The following is a 22,929-nucleotide window of genomic DNA, read 5'->3' on the forward strand; positions in this document are numbered from 1 at the left end:
TGAAATTAAAACCCATTTGAGCCGAAATCTTGATGAAGCTCGGGTCCGAATTTCAGATCTTGTCTCACTATATTTTCAAAGATATGATCCAAGGAAGTTAAGGTTTTGCAGGCTCCCAAATACCTCCCAAACAGATGACCCTGGGAAAATCGTCATAACTTTCTCTCTGAGTATCAGATTGAAATTTCATAAGAAGTTACAGAAAGAGGATGGGCTTTAATTTTCTGTGCATCGTTTTCAGGTCCGAAGGTTGAAACAATGACACGTGGCACTTTGTGCAAGTTCACTCTACTAAAAAAGTGTATAATCAGGTCAATTTGGGAGATTGGGCATAATGCTTTCTTGGAGAAACCAATTTTGATCAAACTCGTGGCGTTGGAAAAAGGACTCGGAGGGCTACCACAGTTCGCAATTTCAGACCTTGGAGATTCGAAATTTCAGAGATACACAGATTCAATATCGAGCTCCTACAAAGTAGTTTTTTTTTAATTTTGCATAAGTTTGGTTTGAAAAATTAGTTTGAAGGAATTCAAAGGGCATAGTGAAGAATAATTATCATTAATTGATGCCCCGAAGAAAGAAAATGGAAACACCTAATAAGCAACCTAAAAGCGCTAACATGACTCGTGAAGAAGAGGAAGAAATGCAACATGATATATCAAAATTACGAGACCAAGTGCAACAAATTTCACTCTCACAAAAAAGTAACAGAAACTAAGATGGATGGTTTAAAGAAAGACGTGCACGATAAGATGGATGGTATGAAAGACAACATTGAAGATTGGAAGAAAGACATGGAAGGTTGGAAGGAAGGTTTGACAAAGCTACTACAAGAAAGGCTTCCTAATGGCGAAAAGGTAATAGAGCAAACACATAATGAGAACAAAAGAAATGTTAATGATGATTCGAAGAATGACAACATTGAATATTTGAAGAAAAACGTGGAAGGTTTGACAGTTGCTACAAGAAAGGCTTCCTAATGGCGAAAAGGTAGTAGAGAAAACTCATGATGAGAACAAAAGAAATGTTAATCATGATTTCATAGACTCTAACATTGGAATAAAGACCCACCATATTCCAAAGATCGATATGAGGAAGTTTGATGGCAAGGATCCCGTAACATGGATACTACAGATGGAGCAATATATCGATCTCCATAATGTGCAAAACACACAAAAGGTACACATTGCAGCTTTATATTTGGAACCCAATCAGTTTGTATGGTATCGATGGCTTTGCTCTCGTAAACAAATTGTCACTTTGGCAATTTTTACGGAAGAAATGATAGCACGTTATGAGGATACAAAAAGCAACACTTTTTTTAGCCAATTCATAAATCTCAAACAAAAGGTTCAATGGTGGAGCACATTGAGGACTTCCAAAAATTGAATATAAGGGTAAAAGATATTACAAAAGAGCATAAGCTTGATGTGTTCATAGGGACGTTAAATGATAACATCCAACATGAGGTTCGCATTTGGGAACCTAATTCATTGGAGAAGGCATTCAAATTGGCAAGAAAAATTGAAAGTAAAATTATGGCAACAAGGAAGCCTACCAATCACAACTATAAAGATGGAAGCGTTGTTGCCCCTAGCCTTCCACAACCTGCAAGGTTGACACCACAACAATTGGAAGAAAAAAGAGCAAAAGGGCTTTGTTACAGTTGTGATAGCAAATACACTAAAGGTCATAAGTGTGTTGAGAATAAATTATTTTACAAAGATTGTGAAGAAGAAGAAGAAAAGGAATAAGAAACATCAAAAGAAGAGGATACACACCAAGAACAAAGCCTAGAGAAAAAAGAAATGAATCCGACCATATCTTGTAATGCATTGGCCGGAATAACCACTCCTCAAACTATCAAGATAGAAGGACATATCAAGAAGAATAAGGTAATAGTGTTGATTGATTCAAGCAGTATCCATAATTTTATTCATTGTAAGATAGCGAAGGAATTGAATTGCTTCCTATATCCAGCACCAGAGTGTCAAGTGATAGTTGCAAATGGAAGAACCATAAATTGCTCTGGAAAGTGCCATAATATCAAGCTATCCATGGGAGAATATGTGTTGAATATTCCAATGATTTCCATTCCAATGGGTGGTGCTGATGTTGTACTAGGAGTCCAATGGCTACAATCTTTGGGTACGATAACTTTTAATTTTCAAGAACTTTTCTTGAAAAAAATTCAGAAGGAAAGGAAGTTGAATTAAGGGGTATCGCAGGGAAACCGAGAAAGATAATCATCTCTAACGGCATGACAAAGCTTCTAAAGAAAGAACAACGTGGCATAATTGCACAATTATGTTCGCTAGAGGTCCCCACGTCGAAATCATCTATTTCTCCAGATCTCCAAAAAGTCTTGGACAATCATTCCAAGGTATTTGAGACTCCCAAAGGCCTCCCACCTATTCGTGATCATGATCATGCTATTTACTTGATTCCAAGAATTGTTCCTCCAAACATCAGGCCTTACAGATATCCCTATGTACAAAAGAGTGAAATTGAACGTATGGTTGCAAAAAAGCTAGAGGCGGGTATAATTCAACCTATTCAAAGTTCTTTCTTTGCTCCAGTAGTATTGGTGCACAAGAAGGATGGATCATAGCGCATGTGTCTGAATTATAGGGAGATTAACAAGCTCACTATTAAAGATAAATTTCCCATTCCTCTCATTGATGAATTATTGCATGAATTGCATGGAGAAATTTACTTCAGCAAGTTGGACCTTCATGCAAGATATCATCAAATCAAAATGAAGACTGAAGACATTCCAAAAACAACATTTAGAACTCATGAGGGTCATTATGAATTTTTGGTCATGCCTTTTGGCCTTACCAATGCACCTTCTACATTTCAAGGTTTGATGAATTCCATTTTCAAACCCTTCCTTACAAAAATTGTGTTCGTATTTTTTGATGATATACTAATCTACAGCATGTCTTGGAAGGATCATGTTCAACATGTTGATAGAGTGCTCAGACTATTGGAGGAGAAACAATTATATGCAAAAACCTCCAAATGTTTCTTTGGAGTACAAGAGGTGGAATATTTGGGTCATATTGTATCTCATGAAGGTGTTAAGGTAGACCCTCAACAACAAGAAGTTATCCAACTCTTAAAGGATAACCTCACTTTGGCACAAAATAGAATGGAAAAACAAGTAGATCAGCATCGCAGCGAAAGAAGTTTTGATGTAGGCGATTAGGTATTTCTACAGCTAAAAACATATAAACAAATGTCCCTCAAGCAAGCTAAGAAGGATAATAAATTATCACCAAAGTACTATGGTCCTTACAAGGTGTTGCAAAATATTGGTACTATGGCATACAAATTGGAGCTCCCTGCATCTTCCCGAGTGCCCCCAACTCTCCATGTTTCATGCTTAAAGAAGGTTATAGGTGACAAACTCCCAGTTCAAACAATATTGTCAGAACTCAGAACTTGATGAGGAAGGAAAAGTCATATTGGAACCCGAAGTAGTCACAGAAACCAGAACCCGACAACTACGAAATCGATCAATTTCAAAGTATCTTATCAAGTGGAAGAACTTACCCGCTAAAGATTTCACATGGGAGAGCGAAAATTTTATACAGAAGCATCCAGAACTACTCAAGCGTTGAAGATAACACTTTTTGAAAAAGAGGGGCATGTTAGGTCCCTATACTACTAGTGTAGCCCCTTATTGTTATTAGTGCAACCCCCTTATTTTATTGTTGTGCCCATGTAGTCCCCCGTGTTGTTATTATTGTACCCCACAGAAGCCCACTATTGTTATTGTTGTGCCCCTACAATATTATTGTTATGTAGGCTTTGATTATATTGGGAACACTTAGACTCCTATATATAGAAAGGAGGTATTGTCATTTGTATCATCCAAGAATTGTTCATTTGTGTAATGTAAAGGAGGTTGCCCCCTCGAAGAGGCTGATTTTGAAGTCGTTGATCTATCTTTTCTATCTTTTTTGTGAGCTGGTTCATAACAAAACCTTTTTGGGCACGGATTTGGCGTTGATACAGCAAGTTGTACAATGCTAGTAGAGGCAAGTGTAGCCATTGGTTGCAGTAGGACGATCGATTTTGTTGTTGTTTTTGGTTTTTTTTAATATATGATTTATCTCATTAATGGTGGATTGTGTCTTGCAATTCCATTAAACTCGTACAACTTGTTTAACATAAATTAATCAAGCCTTAATATTTTGTCTCATAAGGTTAGCCTAGACGAAGGAGTTGAGATTTGAGTGATAGTTGCTCAACTGAAGACTTGTCCCCAAGGCCACACGAAGTGGAGTTAAATATTTTCTACACATAACCCAAGTGTGGATTCAGGCGGCAACAAACCCCAGGTGACATGGGTAACAAGTGGTGATAACATGGATGCCAAGTGGCTTGGATGACGTGGCAGCTTGAGGAGATGAGACATGGCAACCACTTTAGCAATTTTTGGGTGGCCAAATTGGATAGATGGCAGTTGACACATGGCATGTTCTAGTTGGTCAATACAGAGGGCATGAAAAACCACATGGCAACACAGGTGGTAGAACACATGGCTAGGTGGGTCCCATATCGAACTGCTTGGTTCAACGATGTTGTAGATGACAAGCGAATGCGGCCAACAAGCAGTGGTCGACATAAGGAAAACAATTTACAACAACTATCAGGGCAGGATCAACGAGAAGTGACATGTCTACCAACCAGCACCCAGTCACAAGGGGCTTGACAGTGAGCGCCCCGGGGTCTATCAAACCGCTTGACATGTGGATTTTGCACATAAAGCGAACTTGGACGGTGAGCGGTCAGCACGCACAAGTGGATGACGTGGGCACCACATTGCAGCTTTAAGGATGTGACATGTGTCAAGTGAATTCAACACTTTTGGGTGGCCAAATGTATAGATGGAAAGTGACATGTGAGCAGGTAAACTCAAGGCAAACTCTTATTAGCTGCAACAAATGACGTGGATGCATGATTTGGCAGGTGATGTGGCATGCGAGTCCCTTGCTGAGCAACGAGCCATCGAAACTTCATAACTGCAGCAAACGAGTGTAGCCAACAAGCCGACAAAACAAGGAATAAATATAGCTAATAACGCGGAGATCATTATCTATTGATGAGTCCATCTATCTGACCACCTACTGGGAGGATGTTGTATCCATCTGCGAGATATGGCCAACAAGCAACAGGCGGCAAACAGGGATCAGTCGCAACAATTAATGAGAAGCGATCCACGTCAATTGACATCTATGTCTATCAAATCACTCAAAGACAAGCAGTTGATCGTTGTTTGGACGCCAACTCTAACGGGCGGTGATCTGGCAGAGGACCAGCCCAAGGTCATAGCCCCCGATCTCATGGGGTTTGGCAGATAAGTGCCTAAGGGCCTATCGACCACCGGAACCCCGACTTCGAACCCTGGTGCTCAAGCACTAAAACTAGCCAGTCTATAAATTTGTAAATGCCAACAATGGATAAGCCTATGGTTTTAGTGCCTAAGTCATGTGCGTTGATGAGATATAGAGCCTAAGTGCTAGGGCCAAATTTCACAGTCTCAGGCACCAAATATTTTAAAAAGAGAATTTGAATTGGGCTAAAGCGGTCTAATACCAATGGGTATTAAAGGAAACAAAATGACGTGACTTTGAGCTGTTCACATGTTAATTAACAATGTAACTGTTGTGGATGTGTAGAACAGCTAAGGTAATTTTAAGGTCAACTCACAGTACCATGGGTGAAAACCATGGATCAATACCCATGGTAATAGACACAGTAAACTATAAATACAGAAGCTAAACACTTGAACAGATTGCTTAGACCATACATATAAAAGATCTGAGAGCAGATTTGAAGTGCACCAAAATTCATCATCTGAAACGAACAAAGTTCATATACGCAGTGGAATACTCAAAATATTTGGTATATGTAAGTATCCATTGTAGGACAAATATATTATATAAGAAATGTACAAAAGAGATGGTGAGTGTAACAAATGAGGCACGCTTATATATCTAGGCAGGTGCCTCTTCATAAATGGTCATGTCCCTAGACACATGCCTCTTCATAAATAATCATTGTTTAATTAACTATTATTTGTTAGTTTCTGTAGCATCAGATGTGTTCTAGCTACGAAATTTGGTGGAGAGGGTAGAATGCATGAGATCTCCAAAACCAGAAATCGTTTCTGGAAATTCCACCTAGAGATGACTTAATTAGATTATTAACCCAATTTTAATGTTTCCAATGTCTAAACTTAGGAAAACTAGTTAATTAATCAGAATTAATTAACTCAAGGTGCGAATCGTTTAGAAACTCACATGGATCGACTCTAATATGATCCTAACCATTGATTAAGTTCTAATCTTGGTCGTTGGTGCTCCAACATGTGAAAAATCCTAAACCGGAATCCCTACTGCAGCAACTGATGATATTTCTCCTACTTGTTAGATTTACATGAACAAGTTATTTGCAGTTTCATACAACAAATATTGAAATACATACTCTGCAGCCTTCACTTAATTAATTTATATGCGGAAACAAGATACTGAGCAAGAAAGAAAATACAACACAATGACACCGTTATTTTTGGATAAATGTCCGCAGAAAAACCCAATGCGGGAAAACCGGTGTAGTAGATCTTAGGGTTTTATTATTATGCAGTAGTAATTCTGACTACAATTCCTTATATGCTCAACTAGCAACCCGATACAGAGAGAAACTGAACAAAACAATTAGTGAGATGCTTTCACCTTGTATCTGGAAGAATTTGAGTCTAATCACGCTGGATTGGAGCCTCTCCATCCCCTTTGCACGGCCTCTACGCAGAACTGCGTAAGCCTGACGCAGTCTCTGCGTCACCCCTGCTAGGAATCACACTGCCCCTCCTTCGGACCCTCTGCTGGCTGGAAATTCCGAATTTCTGCCTCCTTGTCTCACACCCTGGCTCCCAGCTTCTAAAACTCGATTTCCTCAGCAGGAATTCGATCTCCCTCTAAGGCCTATGCTTCCACTACGTCAGCTCTGCGTGGGCCAGTGTCTGCCTCTCTCTGGACATTGTTCTACCCTCTCTGCCTTGTACTCTCCGGCCCAAGAAAATGTTGATTTGGGGTAGCATCGTATGTGCTCTAGGCCTCTAATTTTGCAGGGATGCTTGGGCACATGTATTCTAAAGAACCCAGAAAGCGTTTTGGGAAATTCCACTCAGAAATAATTTTATTAAAATAATTAATATTTTTTAATGGGCCCCTAAGTCTAAACTTAGGAAATTAAAAATATTAATAGGTATTAATCTAATTGTTAGTGTAACTTCTAGAAGAAGATGAGGATCAAGCTAAAATGATCTTAGCCATTCATGAGCTTTTAATCTGGGTTGTTGAATGTCAACGAGAAGATTATTTAAGGAAGTTGAGGGTCATTTGGAAAACACACCAAGTGAGTTCAGAAGATCGAATTTCTGAAGCAGAGCAGTTGCTAGAGACAGATTCGAAGTGAGCTTTTGCAGTGAGGGGCAATGAGTATCCAGAAGAAGGAAGTTTTCCTGGGCCAGAGAGTACAAGGCAGAGAAGGGAAAAACGACGTCCAGAGAGAGGTAGACGCTGGCCCACGTTGTGTTGACACAGTGGCAACGTAGGCCTTAGAGGGAGATCGAATTCCTACTAAGGAAATCGAGTTTCAGTAGCCGGAAGCTAGGGTGTGAGACCAGGAGGCAGAGATTCGGATTTTCCAGCCAGCAGAGTGTCCAGAGAAAGAGCAGCGTGATACCCAGCAGGGGTGACACAGAAACTGCGTGGGAGTGACACAGTTCTACACAGAGGCTCCAATTCAGCGTGATCAAACTCAGATTCTCCCAATGACAGGGTGAGAGCACTTCACCATTTGTTTTGTCCAGTTTCTCCTTGTATCGGATTGCTAGTTGAGCATCCAAGAATTGTACTTAGATTTGGTTAGTAACAATGCCTACAAAATCTAATGTAAACTAAAGTTGGTGCTTGCATTTACATTAAAATTAAAAGAATATTTGTGATTTCCTCCCGTATGGGTTTCCACATAAATATCATATGTTCAAGCTTTATGTGATTGATGCATTGTTGTATTGTTGAATGTGTTTGATTGGCTAAATAAGTATTAAATTTTATAATGTACTAATTCACCCCCTCCCTCTAAGTATTTTCCTGGTTTCCAACAAGAGATAACTAGTTCAACTAATAGACTCAAAGGGTATGGGCTAATAACCATCTGGATAAGATAATCAAGGATCCCCAGGAATACAATTAAAGATATCTCAAGTTCTCAACTTCTTACCATGATTGTACAAACTAACAGGCTTACACCAAAAACTAAATTCAATGTTCTGGAAACTATGGCCGCTCATATTGTATTAAAAGCACAACAGGTACTTAAGATGTGTGTGTCAAGTTCCAAGTCACAATCCACTGCTGCCTACACCCATTTTCTTGTGACTATACTGGCATATGTCCTCAAAACATATGATGTTTTCTCATTATTCTAACTCTGAAAAAGATAGGCTAAATTCTGTTAATGTCCAATGAATGACCACAAAAGGTTGATCGATCATAAGATCGGTTCACCTGCATCTTCTCAATTTTTCATAAATCTTTTGACATGCTTCCAAAGACGTGCACCCCATAAGCTTCTCATCTAGACCTCATATTTTCTAACATTTTTAAGTTCAGGACATCTATTTCCCTCCTCCAATCAAACAAACTCTAGGACCAAGTTTCTTTGCCATTAAGAATCTCGATGATTATCAGAGAGGTAACATATTCTATAACAATGGGTTTTTGTCCCTGATTCTTTATAACATGAAAAAAGACTGGTTGATCCCATTCTCGGGTAAACATTGACAAAAAGCATCATAAAACTTCCAAGAGACATGAAAGAAGCAAAGACCATGTTACTGACTCTGTTCTAATATATTCTTATGTATTGTCAGAAATAAAAGGCTATAAAAATATCAATGAAGTTCCACAGGGTATGACAATAACTATACACGCGAGGATAAGTTAATTTTATACAATTACGGAACTGGGCCTCTTTGCTTACTTTCCCATACAAGGAAATGTATAAACTTTAAATCGGGAAAACTACACAAAAATACATTGCAAAATACACATTGTCTTCTAAGAAGAAATGGGGATCATGCTGATCAGATCTGCAAGCAAACTCACTGGCTAAACAGGAGAACCAGCAACCACTTCTTTCAAGCATCAACAAAATCAAAGGAACCTAGAATCGAAAAAACTACCTTAGAATGTGCATGGCCAATATTAGGCAGAAGAGCCCTCAGAAGTTTCTCTGACATTTCACTGAACTGCTCGCCTGCAAGCTCTGTAAGCATAACAATAGCCCTAGATGCACCTTTTTTAATTTCATGAAACTGATCTCCAAGGGAAATGCACAAAACCTATGAGAGCCACCCTGGATATCAGTTACTAAAATTAATTACAAGGGCGCGCAAGAATCAGTTAGAAGCAGCACATCTTGCAGAAAAATCTCCATCTCAGAATCTCGAGTTAATCTCCTTTACCTGGATAAGATGTCCCACTACGAGTTTAAGAGTATCTCCAGAGCATCGTCTCATGCACTCACTTCCGAGAAAGTTTATCATTTCTAGGCGGACCTCTTCTGACTTCTCAAGCAATGGAAGCTGACCTGCACAGAACAAATCACAAAACAATAAAGGTTTATATTTATTATTCACAGCCGAGTCTTCTACACAACAACAACAAAAGTACAAATGAAATGACCGTAATAGTGGAAAGGAAGCCATAATGAGTCAATGACAATATACAGACCTTGATCTAACCAAATATAATATCTAGACACGTTGTAAATGCTTCAACCCATAAACATGTCATAAAAGAACTAAAAGTAAGATACAACTAAGGTTGAGATACTTGAATATAAAGTACATCCACAAAAACGTTTAGGCTAAAGGTTAAAATGCCGTAAATACCCATTCTTTCTGCTATTAATGGTACAACCAATGCCACTGTTTGATCCACCTAAATAATACAAGAAAACACCACACGTGAAATTACAGCTTTTTATTAAGTGACAAAAGTCTATAGAATTCATATCCTGATCAATTCATTACTCTAAATTGGACAAATTTATAATAAATGATATGCTATTTTCCTCAGAATTACATTCTTATCATCCCAGAATACTCTTTTCTTAAAGAGTTCCACTGTTAATGAACACCCAAAGAGCGTACAATCCAGAGGAATATGTTATATTAAGAGATCCATAAATGGACTAAACTCAAGAGACTTATCAAAAATTACAGATCGTGAATATGGACATTCCCAATACAACCACCATCCAACAACAACAAATAAATGTTTTACTTGAATTAACTGACTACCTTAGAAATCTTGTTTACGACTCCACTTATTAGGTGAATAGCCAGTTCCCTGCATTTTTCAACACTGTCACAGAGAGCTTTCAACACTTTCTTAAGAATTGTATCATCCCAGGCAACCTGCAAACAATAAAGAGCAAACCATGCATGTGCACTCAAGACCTTTGAGAAAAACATTGTATGAGCCCTTTACATGAAACAGACCAAATCTTCGATATCAAACACAAGAAAATAGCAATGTAAACAATTTTCTTCTGTTTATAAAACTGCTTTAGAATTCGTGAATGCCAGCACCTTTCTACAACAAAATAGACACAAGATCGGAAAACAAATGGCATCTATGAACGCAACACTGTAATTTCAAAAAGGCTTTTGTATATAGGCTTAATATCCTGGATTGAATCATTTAAATTTTAATAGTGTCAGACCTAGTTGACATAAGGCTGTTCCTACCTCATAGGTATATTACTATATGTCCATGAATAGAGAAAATAACATAATAAATACAGCCTCGAAGATAGAATGATAGAATTCCATTCGATCAGTACAGTCTAAGGGCAAGAATATCTCTGTCCCAACTGCCTAGGTGGGTGACTTTCTGGGTATCAATGCTTCAATTATGCATGAGTTTATCAAGGCAATGACCAAAGAGGAAAACTGCAACTTGCATGTAAATATCAAAAGCCAGTATATGTAAATGAGAATGTTTGTGACTTTGTATACATAAATCACAGGATTTACTACTGGATTGTTAAAATAGATCCATCCCTACACCCCACATTAGATAGAAAAGGGGATCTCCAAAAGAAATGTTTTAATCAGTGTTATCAAGCTGACCCAAGTCTACTCAACTCTACCGAGTGTGACTGGGATTTGAGAAAAAAACAGCCAAAACCAATGGTTGACTCAACCGAAGGAGTTAACCAATGACTTGGTTTAAGGCAGGCAAGTTAGTGCCTAATTCTACAAAGATGCACCAAAATTGGCCAACAATCAAATCCAACAGGGCTAACTAGACCACCTACATGTAGGCCCAATCAACCAAGGAAAAAGAAACTAACCACATAAAACCCTCATCTCCTCCTTATAAATACACCCCTACACTTTTAACTCACACACTTCTCATTGTAAGCATTTGCAGCATTTGGAGTTGTGTAATATCCCCAATTTTGATTTTCAGCACTAGAGATGAGTTTGGTGAGAGAACACAATTCCGGCACCGGGACTTAAGAGGAAAAGAGAATATTGCGGCTCTAGTGGAAAGTGGGGACCACAAGAAAGAGAAATTCAACCCAAGGAGGGAACTAACACTCTTGGAAGAGAGAGGAAAGAGAAGGGAGTGCGAATTAGGAGAGAGAGAAAGAGTGGGGAACACAGAGAGAAGGAGCCACGAATTATAAATAGAGCAAGAGGCACTCATTCTGGGCATTCATTCATCTATTTAGAAACATGTCTTTGACATAGCACGCTTGAGCAAAAGCCAAGTCTGCAAGTGTTGTTTACCACACGAGTGTCTCCGAGCGAAGATCTCAACCCTCGCTTCTGTGGACTTCAAGTGTTAGCCCAAGGAGGGAGTTCCATCCTTTCCCGATTGTTCCAGCAATGGAAATGCGAGTTTGTGTGGAGGAGACACTAGCAGCAGCATAGGGACTACGTAGTACTTGGAGGAGACACACTTGGGAGTTGACGAGTGAAGGGCGTTTGGGCCTAAAACTTGAGGCGGCGTTAGGGGAAGTGTTGTGGGGGTTTTTCCAGCATTTTAGCAGAGCAGCAAATGCAGCATTTGCTATAGGCTACATCTTTTTCTTGTGGAGGAAGGCCAAGCATTTGGGGTCAATTTTGGACTGTCAAAACGAGGACAAATCCTTTCTGGGTTTTTCTAGGTTTTTGACAAGGACCTCATAAATAATTTGGGAAAATTTTCTGGGAAGATTTGAGGGGTCAAACAAGGGTTCCAATCCAAGCAGCAGCTAGAGGAGCTAGAGGAAATTTGGGCCGAAATTCTAAGGTCAACATTTGGCCAATTCCTTCGTGGGTTTTTGTGGGTTATTGGTGGAGAGGTCGAGGTTAATTTCCCAGAATTTTCTAAGCATCAGAGAAGGCCCTAGCAGCAGATCTTCACACCCAGCAACGTATTTCTGGACAGTTCCGCACAGAGCCAGGAGATAGAGCAGCAGCATATTTGAGGGGGACTTCTTCTTAGTCTTTTGAACCTAGCTAGCTTGCCTTGAGCAAGCCTAGGTGCACTCTTTCCAGCACCTCATTGTACGCTCTTCATATTATAATAAAATGGCTCAGCAATGCAACTTTTGGCTTTAAAATGGTGTTCTGATGATTGAGTATTTTTCAGTGTGTTTTTGGTTATGTTTGCTTTGTTTATCATTGAATATTTCCATTAGGAATATTACCAGTTGGTAGCATTCACAAATTGTTTGCCTAGAATTGGAGTAGATTCAAAGTTGTGCTGGTTTCAATGGGAAATGATTTGCATTTGTTGTCTAACAATTTACTACCAGATTCAAGGAATATTTTTGCCAAAATCTGGTGCACAATTGGACATAAGTTTTTCCATTTCAAGCCCTCATTTTTTTTCATTGAAATTGCTGAATTATTATTTAAAATCTAAGACAGCATTGTAGTTCAAATTGCAAAAATATTTTTATTAAGACAATCACATCACTTCAAGAAGGTAGAAGAACCATGCATGGAACCACTGTCAATATTTGAGCTCCTGGAAAATGTTATGAATAAAATATAGATATAAATAATGTAAAAATAAATAATAATAAAACATCATAAATAATGATTAATTAGTGATTAGTTAATGAAGAGGTATGTCCCTAAGGACATAACCATTCATAATGGGACACCTGCCTAGGGTATATAAGCAAGCCCTCACCCTCATTGTAATCATCACATCAATTCTTTTATACAATATTCAATATACAATTGCTTGTCCTACAATGGATGTCTTTGTCTTGAAAGTATTCTGAAGATTATCGCTACGTATACGAACTTTGTTTGTTACATTGGTATCAGAGCATTCCTCCAAGTATATGAATCTTGTTTGTTACATTGGTATCATAGCATTCCTCTAAGTATACAAACCTTGTTTGTTACATTGGTATCAATGTTGTTCAATCCTCTGGCCACTCAACCGCTGCACATAGACAGTCTGACCCGACCTTTGGCCATCAACCTTGTGTCAACGTTGTTGTCGTGCAGTTGAAGTGTATCACTATACAAGTGTTTGGAGATTCTCCATCTTGCCGTCAGGCCATTGGCCATTAAAATATATATATATATATATGCATTGAGGAAAAAGGTTAATGTGTATAAAGTACAAAAAAGAGGATCAAATTATATTAAAAGGAAAAAAAATATTTAAGTTTTGAAGGTTTATAAAGAAAAAAGGGTACTTTAAAAACCCTAAGTTCATCGCGACAAACACAAAATGGAGTCTAATTTGAAAATAAAGGAAGGAAGATTTTCCTATAAAGGTTTTTTGATCACAGATTACAGAATAATTGCATTAAAAGGGAACATCCAAGGGAAAAAAGTTAATATCGTTATCAGTACAAGCAACGACGAAAATTACATTAATGTTAATCTGGCGAATCAACTATTAATCTCAGATGCCAATGTAGGCGAAACAGAAGATATTTTTGGTAAAAAATATGAAATTAATGATTTACAAGTGACAGTAGATCATTATGAGTACGTATCTCAATTTCGTGTTGTAACCATGTATGATAGAGAGGTTGACATAATTCTTGGTCAACCTTGGTTTAAAGAATTGGGTATGCTCATGTTAAACATATAAAAAAATGACTTTATTATAAGGGAAGGATGATCACATTCTGAAACATGACAATGAAGTCAGAATCGATAATGCCTTCTTCAGAAGACTTTAAAGATATTACAAAATTAATACCTCAAAAGAATCAAAACACAATACCGAAGAAGCAAAAAGAGCTTGAAGAGGTCATATCCAATAAAAACGAAGAGAATTCTCATTTAAAAGATCATATCCAGAAACTACTAGCACAAATCAAAAAGTGTAAAATGAAGAAGCACAAGTTAGAACAAGAAAAGGAAAGTTCTGACAAGAAGCTCAACGAAAGTTTGTCAGAGAAAGAATTTACTCTTAAAGAACCTTAATCAAAAAATGTTAGAACAAATTAAGTGTTTAAAAAATGATTAGTTTGAATGCCAAAATAAAATCGACTTAGAAAACGAGGAACTCTTACAGCTCAAAAATCATAATCAAAGTCTACTCACTCAAATTAATAAACTTAAAAATGATAAGAAATCATTAAACAAAAATTAGAAGAATTTATCACGAAATAAGTGTCGAAGACTTCAGTCCAAGTTGAAGAAATATGCGAACACTGATCCAGTCAATATCACAACTCAAGAAAATAACAAACCAGTTGATGGAAAAACATATTCAGATGTTGCAATTCAAACAATGAAAATTTCAGGTGAAGATTCTGTAACCAACTCAACAATCTTAGTACCTGAAATAAATCAAAAAATTGCAACACACTTGATAGAGGAATTCAAACCAAAAGAATTCCTTATTGACATTCGAATCACAAGAGCAGACAATTCAATCAATCCGTGTATTTGTATGATTCAAAACAGAAACAACAGACTTGTGTTCCAAAGATTAATGATTTCAGCACAATCCAGTCTAACGATAACAATTTATCTCAACTATCAAGTAATTGCAAAGTTCCTCAGAAGATTGACTTAGGATGGTCAGATCCTTTCTCAGTTCGACAATTTTATTTATCACTCCAAGGATCATATCAACTAGTATCAACGAAGATGACAGTTTCAAGACGAGAAGACATTCGAAACAGAAAAAGAGATCAAGTCTTTTCATCGGCAAGATTCGACAAAGCTTTTTGAAGAAGAAGGCAATGTTATGAATAAAATATAGATATAAATAAATCTAATTATAAATAATAATAACACATCAAAAATAATGATTAATTAGTGATTAGTTAATGAAGAGGTATGTCCCTAAGGACATTACCGTTCATAAAGGGACACTTGCCTAGGGTATATAAGCAGACCCTCACCCTCATTATAGTCATCACATTAGTTCATTTATACAATATTCAATATACAATTGTTTGTCCTTCAATGGATGTCTTTGTCTTCGAAGTATTCTAAAGATTATTGTTGCGTATACGAACTTTGTTTGTTACATTGATACCAGAGCATTCCTTTGAGTATATGAACTTTATTCGTTACAAAAAGGAGAATGGAATGATTGTGAGCAAGTCAAACAAGAGCAGGGTTACATAGGCTGAAATAACGTTTAAGTCGCATTAGAGGCTATGAAAAAATAAAAACTTTGAAAAATAAATGGCAACAATTGATGTAGTCATTACAGCAAAGAAAGCAAGCAAAAGACTTCAAAGGGAGACAAGCAGAACCTCTAACATCCCTACCCACCCTGGTGGCACCTGAAACCCTTGCTTCAAAGCATCCTCCAATTGCCCTACCACTTTAGATCCATCCTTCCAAGAGACAAGGATTGGGATGCCACACTTGATCCAAACAGAAAAAGGCTGGACAACTTTTTTGCAAAATTCTTCCAACTTTTGGACATGCAGGAGTAGACAAGCAAGGAAAGACACATCGATGACATACAGAGACACCCCTTAGATGTTTTGGGAAATTCATGGGGGTCAAGGGTACATCAGGATCCCTAGCATAAGGGGCCTCATCTCTAAAACTATAAAAAGAATTAAAAATCCGAGCAAAAACAACTCATCATTGGGCAATGTCAATACTAAATTCAAATTTGTTAATGATACAAACATTATTCATAAATCACCATTGTTATTATCATATTTCACATTGAAGCAATAATACATGCACACCAAAATTTCAAATTTATAACTTAAAATGAAATCAAATACATTGATTCAGATTATAAATAGTACTAAGTAAAACTAAAATACTAAACGTAAACAAAATAAATACTGAAGTATAAAATAGTAAACTAAAAATTACTCAAAAAAATAGAGTGATGAGTCAAAGATTCAATACTTGGTATCTAGAGTCAAAAATTAAAAGTTAAAATTAACAATAGAGGGCGAATGCCAAAAAATAAAAGTAGCTAAATGAAATCAGCATCAGATGAGCATGAAAGAGTCAATGCCATTGACCAGTCCCTTGCATCCATCTGTTTTATGAAGGCATCGGGACCATCAATGGGAGTATCACTATCTAGATGTAGTGAAAGATCATCTTGTACATCATGAGTCAGGGAAGAAGTATGCCTGTGAGATGTGGGAGTCCTTGATCACACTTTACCAGAGCACCAATGAGAACAGGAAAATGATGTTCTATGAGAAGCTAAGAAATGCCAAGATGACCAAGACTGACATGGTTATCTCATAGCTTACCATGATCACACAGGTGAGAGATGAGTTGGCTGCAGTGGGAGGGATTATCCCTTAGGACCAGTCGATCAAGACGACATTGGATGGTTTTCCCAAGCAGTGGGAAGGATTCATAAATGGCATTGTTGCCAGAGAGCATTTTCCTGGTTGGAGAACGTGGAATGATTTCGTCCAGGAAGAGTGCCAAGAGTGGCAACCAGAGTGGTGGGGTAGGTGAGGAGGAGAATGTTCCCTTGCAGCTAAGGGCAAGAAGAAGACCAAGAAGGGGTCTTCTAGTGGGGCCAAGCAAAAGGCCCAAGAGAAGGACATGAACAAAGTGAGATGCTTTGCTTGTCAGAAGATGGGCCATTATGCCGTTTAGTGTCCCAATAAGAAGGGGAAGAAGAAGGGTGATGCAACTTCAGCCGAGGTGTATGAATTTTCCACCACGTTTGATACAGAGTTTGCTTTAGTTGTGAGTCTTTCCACTAGTGTTACATCCTCAAGTATGTGGTTTGTAGAGAGTGGAGCTTTCCACCATATGACTAGAGTGAGAGAGCACTTTACGGGTCTTACATAGGATGATATTGACTTGGAGGAGGCACTTGGAGATAACTCCAAGGTCAGAGCAACAGAAGTGGGGATTGTATCCTTTTAGAGGGAGTCATTACCTCCCTTGAAAGTGACAGAGGTTCTATATGTTTCAGGGCTGAAGAAGAACCTGATTTCAGTCTCGAGTATTGAGGATAGGTGATATGTACTGGTATTTCAGGATGGACAAGTGCTTATGTATTCCAATGGATCCAGTATACTTGTGCTAGAGTGATTGGACTCCACAGTGGGAGACTTTATAGTGTTATGTTTCAGCCTACCAGAGCCTTGGTGGCTACGACCAGCAGCAGCGATTTGTGCAAGTTATGGCACAGGAGGATGGCACGCTTGCACTGTGGAGCATTCAGGATGTTGAGGGAGAGTGTTACTGTTGTACCAAATTTTAGTACTAAACATCATGATGCGTGTAGGGCGTGTGCTTTGGGAAAGTAAACCAAGTCACATTTCCCGAGCAAAGATAGCAGGGTAGCAAGTATCCTTGATTTGATACACTCTGATGTGCATGGTCTTATGTCTTCTGTATCGTTGAGTGGATACTATTGGAAATGCAACTAGGTTCGGTCTTCATAATTATCATTGTACTTGTATCAATATGTATTTCATGTAAAAACAAAAGAAGAAAAGAGATTATTATGATTATGATTATTTTTATTTCTAGTCAAAGCATGTTCTTCATGCTTTATAGAGTTTATTGAGTCAAAAGGAAATTTATTACGAGTCAAAGATGTTGATTTCTGGTAGAATCGGATGTGCTCTAGCCTCAAGATTTTGCAAGGAGGCTAGGACACATGCATTCCACAATACCCATAAATCGTTTTGGGAAATTCCACCCGGAGGAGATTTAATTAAAATTATTAATTATTTTTAATGGATGCCTAGGTCTAAACTTCGGCAATTAAAATAATTAAAGGGTATTAATTAAACTGGGTGTGAATCTTCTAGAAGAAGACGAGGATCAAGTCAAGATGATCTGAGCCATTGATTAGAATCTAATTTGGGTCGTTGATTGATCAACAAGAAGATTATAAGAAGAGGCTTGATGGGCATTTGGAAACACACATTGAGGGAGATCAAGAGATCAATTTCTCAAGAGAGCAACGCAACAGTTGTAGAAGTCATCGAGGAGATTCCTTGCAGTGAGGGGCAGGGATAGTTTTCTGGTTGGAGAAAATCTCTTGCCCTAGGTGCCACTCCAAGAGGGAAAATCGAGGTCTCTCTCCCTCACCTTGGGAACTTCGTTGAGGGTTGTATGTGTTGAGAAATCTAGGGCATCTAAATTAGGTGATTTATCTATTAATGATAACTGCTTGTGAATGCTTTTTACTTCAATAGATTAGGATCTTCTCTTTAGTTAGACTATTATAGTGTTCTTCTTCGTCAAACAACTACTAAAGCATAACCAATAAAGAGACAAGAGACAAAAAATGTAGGCTATCAGCCAGGGCCAAAACCTCTCCCACTTGAGAGGAAATCCCAAACGAATTCTTCTTCTTATGGAGACTTCAATTGACGAATACCAACACCAAGACCCTTGACCTATTTGACCTCTCCAAGACCAAGACACCAAGCTTCTTATTCTGCCTCGGCTACCCTTCAGATCTCGATTTCCTTTTCTCTACTTCAAACCTGCAACTTTTCGGCCCTAATTCAGAAACCCTAGTTGCAACACTTGGAAAGTGTCACTTTCTAAACAATACCCTTGGCTTCTTCGCTTAGGATAGAGACTCTCTCTTGCTTGACTCGGCTTCCCTTTTTGACTTGACCTTCTCCCAATTCGGTTACCCAAGATGACTGAAATGCTTCGATCCTTCTGCTAAAGTAGAGAGTCCTACAATCTCGCATGTGTGGAGAGATTAGCCCTAAAACAGATCCAAAGAATGACTCAGCTTCTTGTTCTTTCTTCAAAGCTTAGATGGAGGCTCTTCTTGTGATCTTCGCACCTTTCTCTACTTCAGATTGCTTGATTGAATTCCTTGTCTTTAAATGGAGGCCGAACTACTTATTTATAGTGGTTTGCCCATGAGAAATAAGTCGACTTTCTAGTTTTCTAGGCCGACATGTCATTTGGAGTGGCATCATTATTTCATTTAGGGCCTACTTGATGGAGGTGCTTGTGCTTGATCTAGGAGGATCTCTTTGACTCTTTCAATGAATCATATACAAATGTAACATGCCCAAGAAGGGTTCTTCATACGTGACATTGACTAAATTTGACTTTTATGACTTGATGACAAAACCTAAAGGCTCACAATGGGAACCTTAACTAAAATAAAATTCCTAGATCATGAAACCCATGATTCAAGTATTACAAAAATAATTTTATTTTCTTCTTTACATCAATTACATAAAATCACAGTTACACATGTCATTATGAAGACCAAACCTAGTTACACTTTTCAACACTCCCTCTCAACTAGGGAGGTATTCATAATCGATACAAGGTACTTAGACATTCTCGATCTAAAGAATTCTCATAAGAGTCAGATTGGTAACCCATTTGTATAGCATCATATCAACCAACATTGTCACATAGCAAGGCCTTGACTAACCGCTCTATCTCTCCACAAGATCAGAGTATAATGCTGGTGAGACCAATGATGTATAGACACCCTCATCATTGTCTCCCTCAGAACATACCCCACCCGGGTTCTCAAGGTGTGTTCCACCAGGACTATTCTTATCTTGGATTCCCAGTCCTCAAAGAATATCGGCCCTCTACGACTACTCTTATCTTGGATACCCTAACTCATCCTCAAAGAGTATCAAATGCCAGATGTTTACCCAATCCTCCATTCTGTCTTCCCAAGTGAAGACAAGAATGATGTGTCTATCTCTCCCTCAACCAAGGGAGGTCACACCCATCCCACTGAAGGAATGTACCCAAACTCCCTCTTAACTAGGGACTTGTTAAAATTAGCAACTAGGGCCAAACTCTATGTGGGTCATCTTATTTATGGCAATTAATACTTTTCTTGGATCCCTCTCATCGAGAGGTGTAGGATTGATCTAAAGATCATCCGATTCCGATAAGTATTCATGGAGTTATGAATTTATTTGTGTTATAAGACAATTCGTCAAGGTCGGCCAGCAACCAAATAAACCCCACATGTGCTCAACCTTTTAGTATAAAAGGAGATGACTTGAGAGTCATTTCACACACACTTCTATCTTGATTTCTCTCCACTTGTCTTGGGTTTTAGTGGAAGAAATGTAGGAGTGTAAGCCCTAGACGTTGGAGGAAAAGAGGTTGCCCTAGCCGCAGCAAAGAAGGCAAGTCAGCGAAGCGATGGAAGGGTTCTATGCGTTGACCTAAAGGAGCTCAAGGAAGAACCTAACGCTATCCTAAGGCATCCCTAACACAGTCCTAGAAGGCAGCCCTAACGCTATACTAAACATACCTATGGTGCCCTAGATGCAGGACTAATGCGGCTGAAAAGGAGGACTGTTTTAGGCCCAAAACAAGGCACTGAGCTACTGGAAGGAGGCCGAGGGTAGGTCGAGTTGAAGAAGGGTTGTTTGGGGCAACGAAAACGTGGGTTGTAGGTGACAGCGTGGGACTATGGTAGGCCGCAATCCTAACCACCCCAAAACAGGGATAACGTGGATATTTTGAGGGTTCAAACATGCCCTGAACAACAGCGTGCTAAGGGAGGTGTCTCATGAAAGTATACCGCAGTTTTCTTGAGGGTTGTTCGAGGACTGTAGGGCTGCCTAGTGCCCTAACCAGATCAGTGATGAACAGCAAGGCATGGAAACACTGTTAGGGACAGCAACTACAGCAATATAACTAGGCAACAGCAAGCATGGAGCTGCATGGGACAGCTACATAGTAAATGGGACAGCAAAGGAATGCTAAGGGAAACATGGGACAGCAACAAGCATGGATAGCATGGCAAGCATAGCAAGCTGGACAGCATGGCAAGCACAGCAAGCATGCACAGCATGGCAAGCATAGCAAGCTTGGACAGCATGGCAAGCATGACAAGCATGGAAAGCATGGACAACATGGCAAGCATGGACAACATGGCAAGCATGGTGCTGCAAGCACATGAGACATGTTGTATGACAACATGGTTCAACATACCACATGGGACAACAGCGTGGCAACATGATGCAGCTATGGCACATGGGACAACTATGGCAATACGATGCAACAATGGCACATGGGACAGCAGTCGCAGCATCAGGTGCAGTAGTATGATGTGTGCAGCATAGTCATGAGGTACAGCTTAGTGATGATGGGTGCAGCACGATGAGGTGCAGCATGATGACGAGGTGCAGCAAAATGATAGGTGAAGGAGTCACCTTGAAGAATCAGTTGAAGCAGCATGTCTTCAACTGAGCTCAACTATCTCATGTATCATCTTCTTTGAGATGATTTATGCTCTTATTTAGATAAGTCAGTGTTGACTTTTGTTGTAAATGTACTTTCTCTCTCTCTGTGCTGAACTATTGAAGAACATATAAGAAGAATTGATCAAGGGTTTCCCCACATTGGGTTTGTCCCTGGCTAGCGCCACATCTTGTGTCCTCTTGTCTTGGCTAGTCTTCTGCGATTTATGTTTATGTTCTATCTGCAGTTTACTTTAATGTTGATGTGATTGATAATCTGGAAAAGGTATTGAGCTAACTGTGAAAATAGAAATAAATTGCTTTAAGCATAGAACATACCAAAAATTAACAGGAATTGACCAAGCTCCCTCTTGACCAGGGACATGCTTCTAGCAGCTCTTTAGGTGGAGATCATGGGACAACCAGTTGCTCGTAGAACTCCTTCCTTTGATGTCATAAATTTCTTCTTCGATATAGAGTCTACATCTTCCGGGACTTCTTCATAGGGCATAGACCATCCATCACTCTCATCCATGCATTGGTCATGTCGTTATTCCTTTCATCAGAAAGTGATCCATCAATGCATATTCGGCCTTCCTTCATACCATGTTGCTTTCTTCATGCCATGTTTCCTTAAGGATCTTTCATCCAGCTGCATGGTCATCAGTGGTGGAAGATATACATAACTCTTCCATTAGAAGCCCTGCATAAGCCCATCCAAATATTTGCTCACAAACAAGAAAATGACCACTAAATCAAAATTACCTTTGTGATGATCTTTCATCATGACATCTTTCGGTTTGCATCAGCGTCCTGCATACATATTGAGACATCTCCAAAAGATATACATTGTCAAGGATCTCCTTTTTCAAACTTCATCAGAGTCTTCATATCTTTCATGGAGATATCACAGTTAAATCTTTCAGTCCTTGGATGTTGATTGCCTTCTTCCTAGTTGCTTATTTCACGATCTCTTCCTTTCTTTCTTCACACATTTCCTTTCAAGAACCTCTGATCATAGTTCCTCCAATTAATGTCAACCACCTCATATTTCATATGAGGACATATTACGTTGATTTCATCTAGTCAATGTGTGACCCATGCCTTCCTGCATCTTTTCAATGGAGGAGATCCTTTTCTTTAGATCATGCTCTCAAAGTAGAGCATTTATCCATGTTATCTACAACCATATGACATGAC

At 38.8% G+C, this 22,929-nt stretch overlaps 1 protein-coding gene across 8 annotated transcripts in view; it reads right to left on the reverse strand.

The window, feature by feature from the left end:
• The window catches only part of LOC149240761 (uncharacterized), a 399,764-nt gene that overhangs the window by 314,857 nt on the left and 61,978 nt on the right, over positions 1-22,929 (reverse strand). For 6 of the 8 annotated variants that reach the window (XR_016246545.1, XR_016246543.1, XR_016246544.1 and 3 more), the window contains exons 3-6: positions 10,385-10,501; positions 9,974-10,022; positions 9,545-9,669; positions 9,263-9,421 (exon numbers count right to left, since the gene is read on the reverse strand). Coding sequence is in view for 5 of the 8 variants with exons in the window: in XM_089373808.1 (XP_089229934.1) it covers positions 9,263-9,421; positions 9,545-9,669; positions 9,974-10,022; positions 10,385-10,501 (450 nt within the window). In the remaining 3 variants the exon portion in view is untranslated. Of the gene's footprint in view, positions 1-9,262; positions 9,436-9,544; positions 9,670-9,973; positions 10,023-10,384; positions 10,502-22,929 lie in introns of those variants that run through there. The other 2 variants (XM_089373810.1, XM_089373812.1) reach the window with 2 other exon arrangements.

This window comes from Pinus tabuliformis, chromosome 8 (genome assembly GCF_031772625.1).
Source record: "Pinus tabuliformis cultivar Carrire ecotype Pingquan chromosome 8, CPIR1, whole genome shotgun sequence".
Taxonomy (NCBI): Eukaryota; Viridiplantae; Streptophyta; class Pinopsida; order Pinales; family Pinaceae; genus Pinus; species Pinus tabuliformis.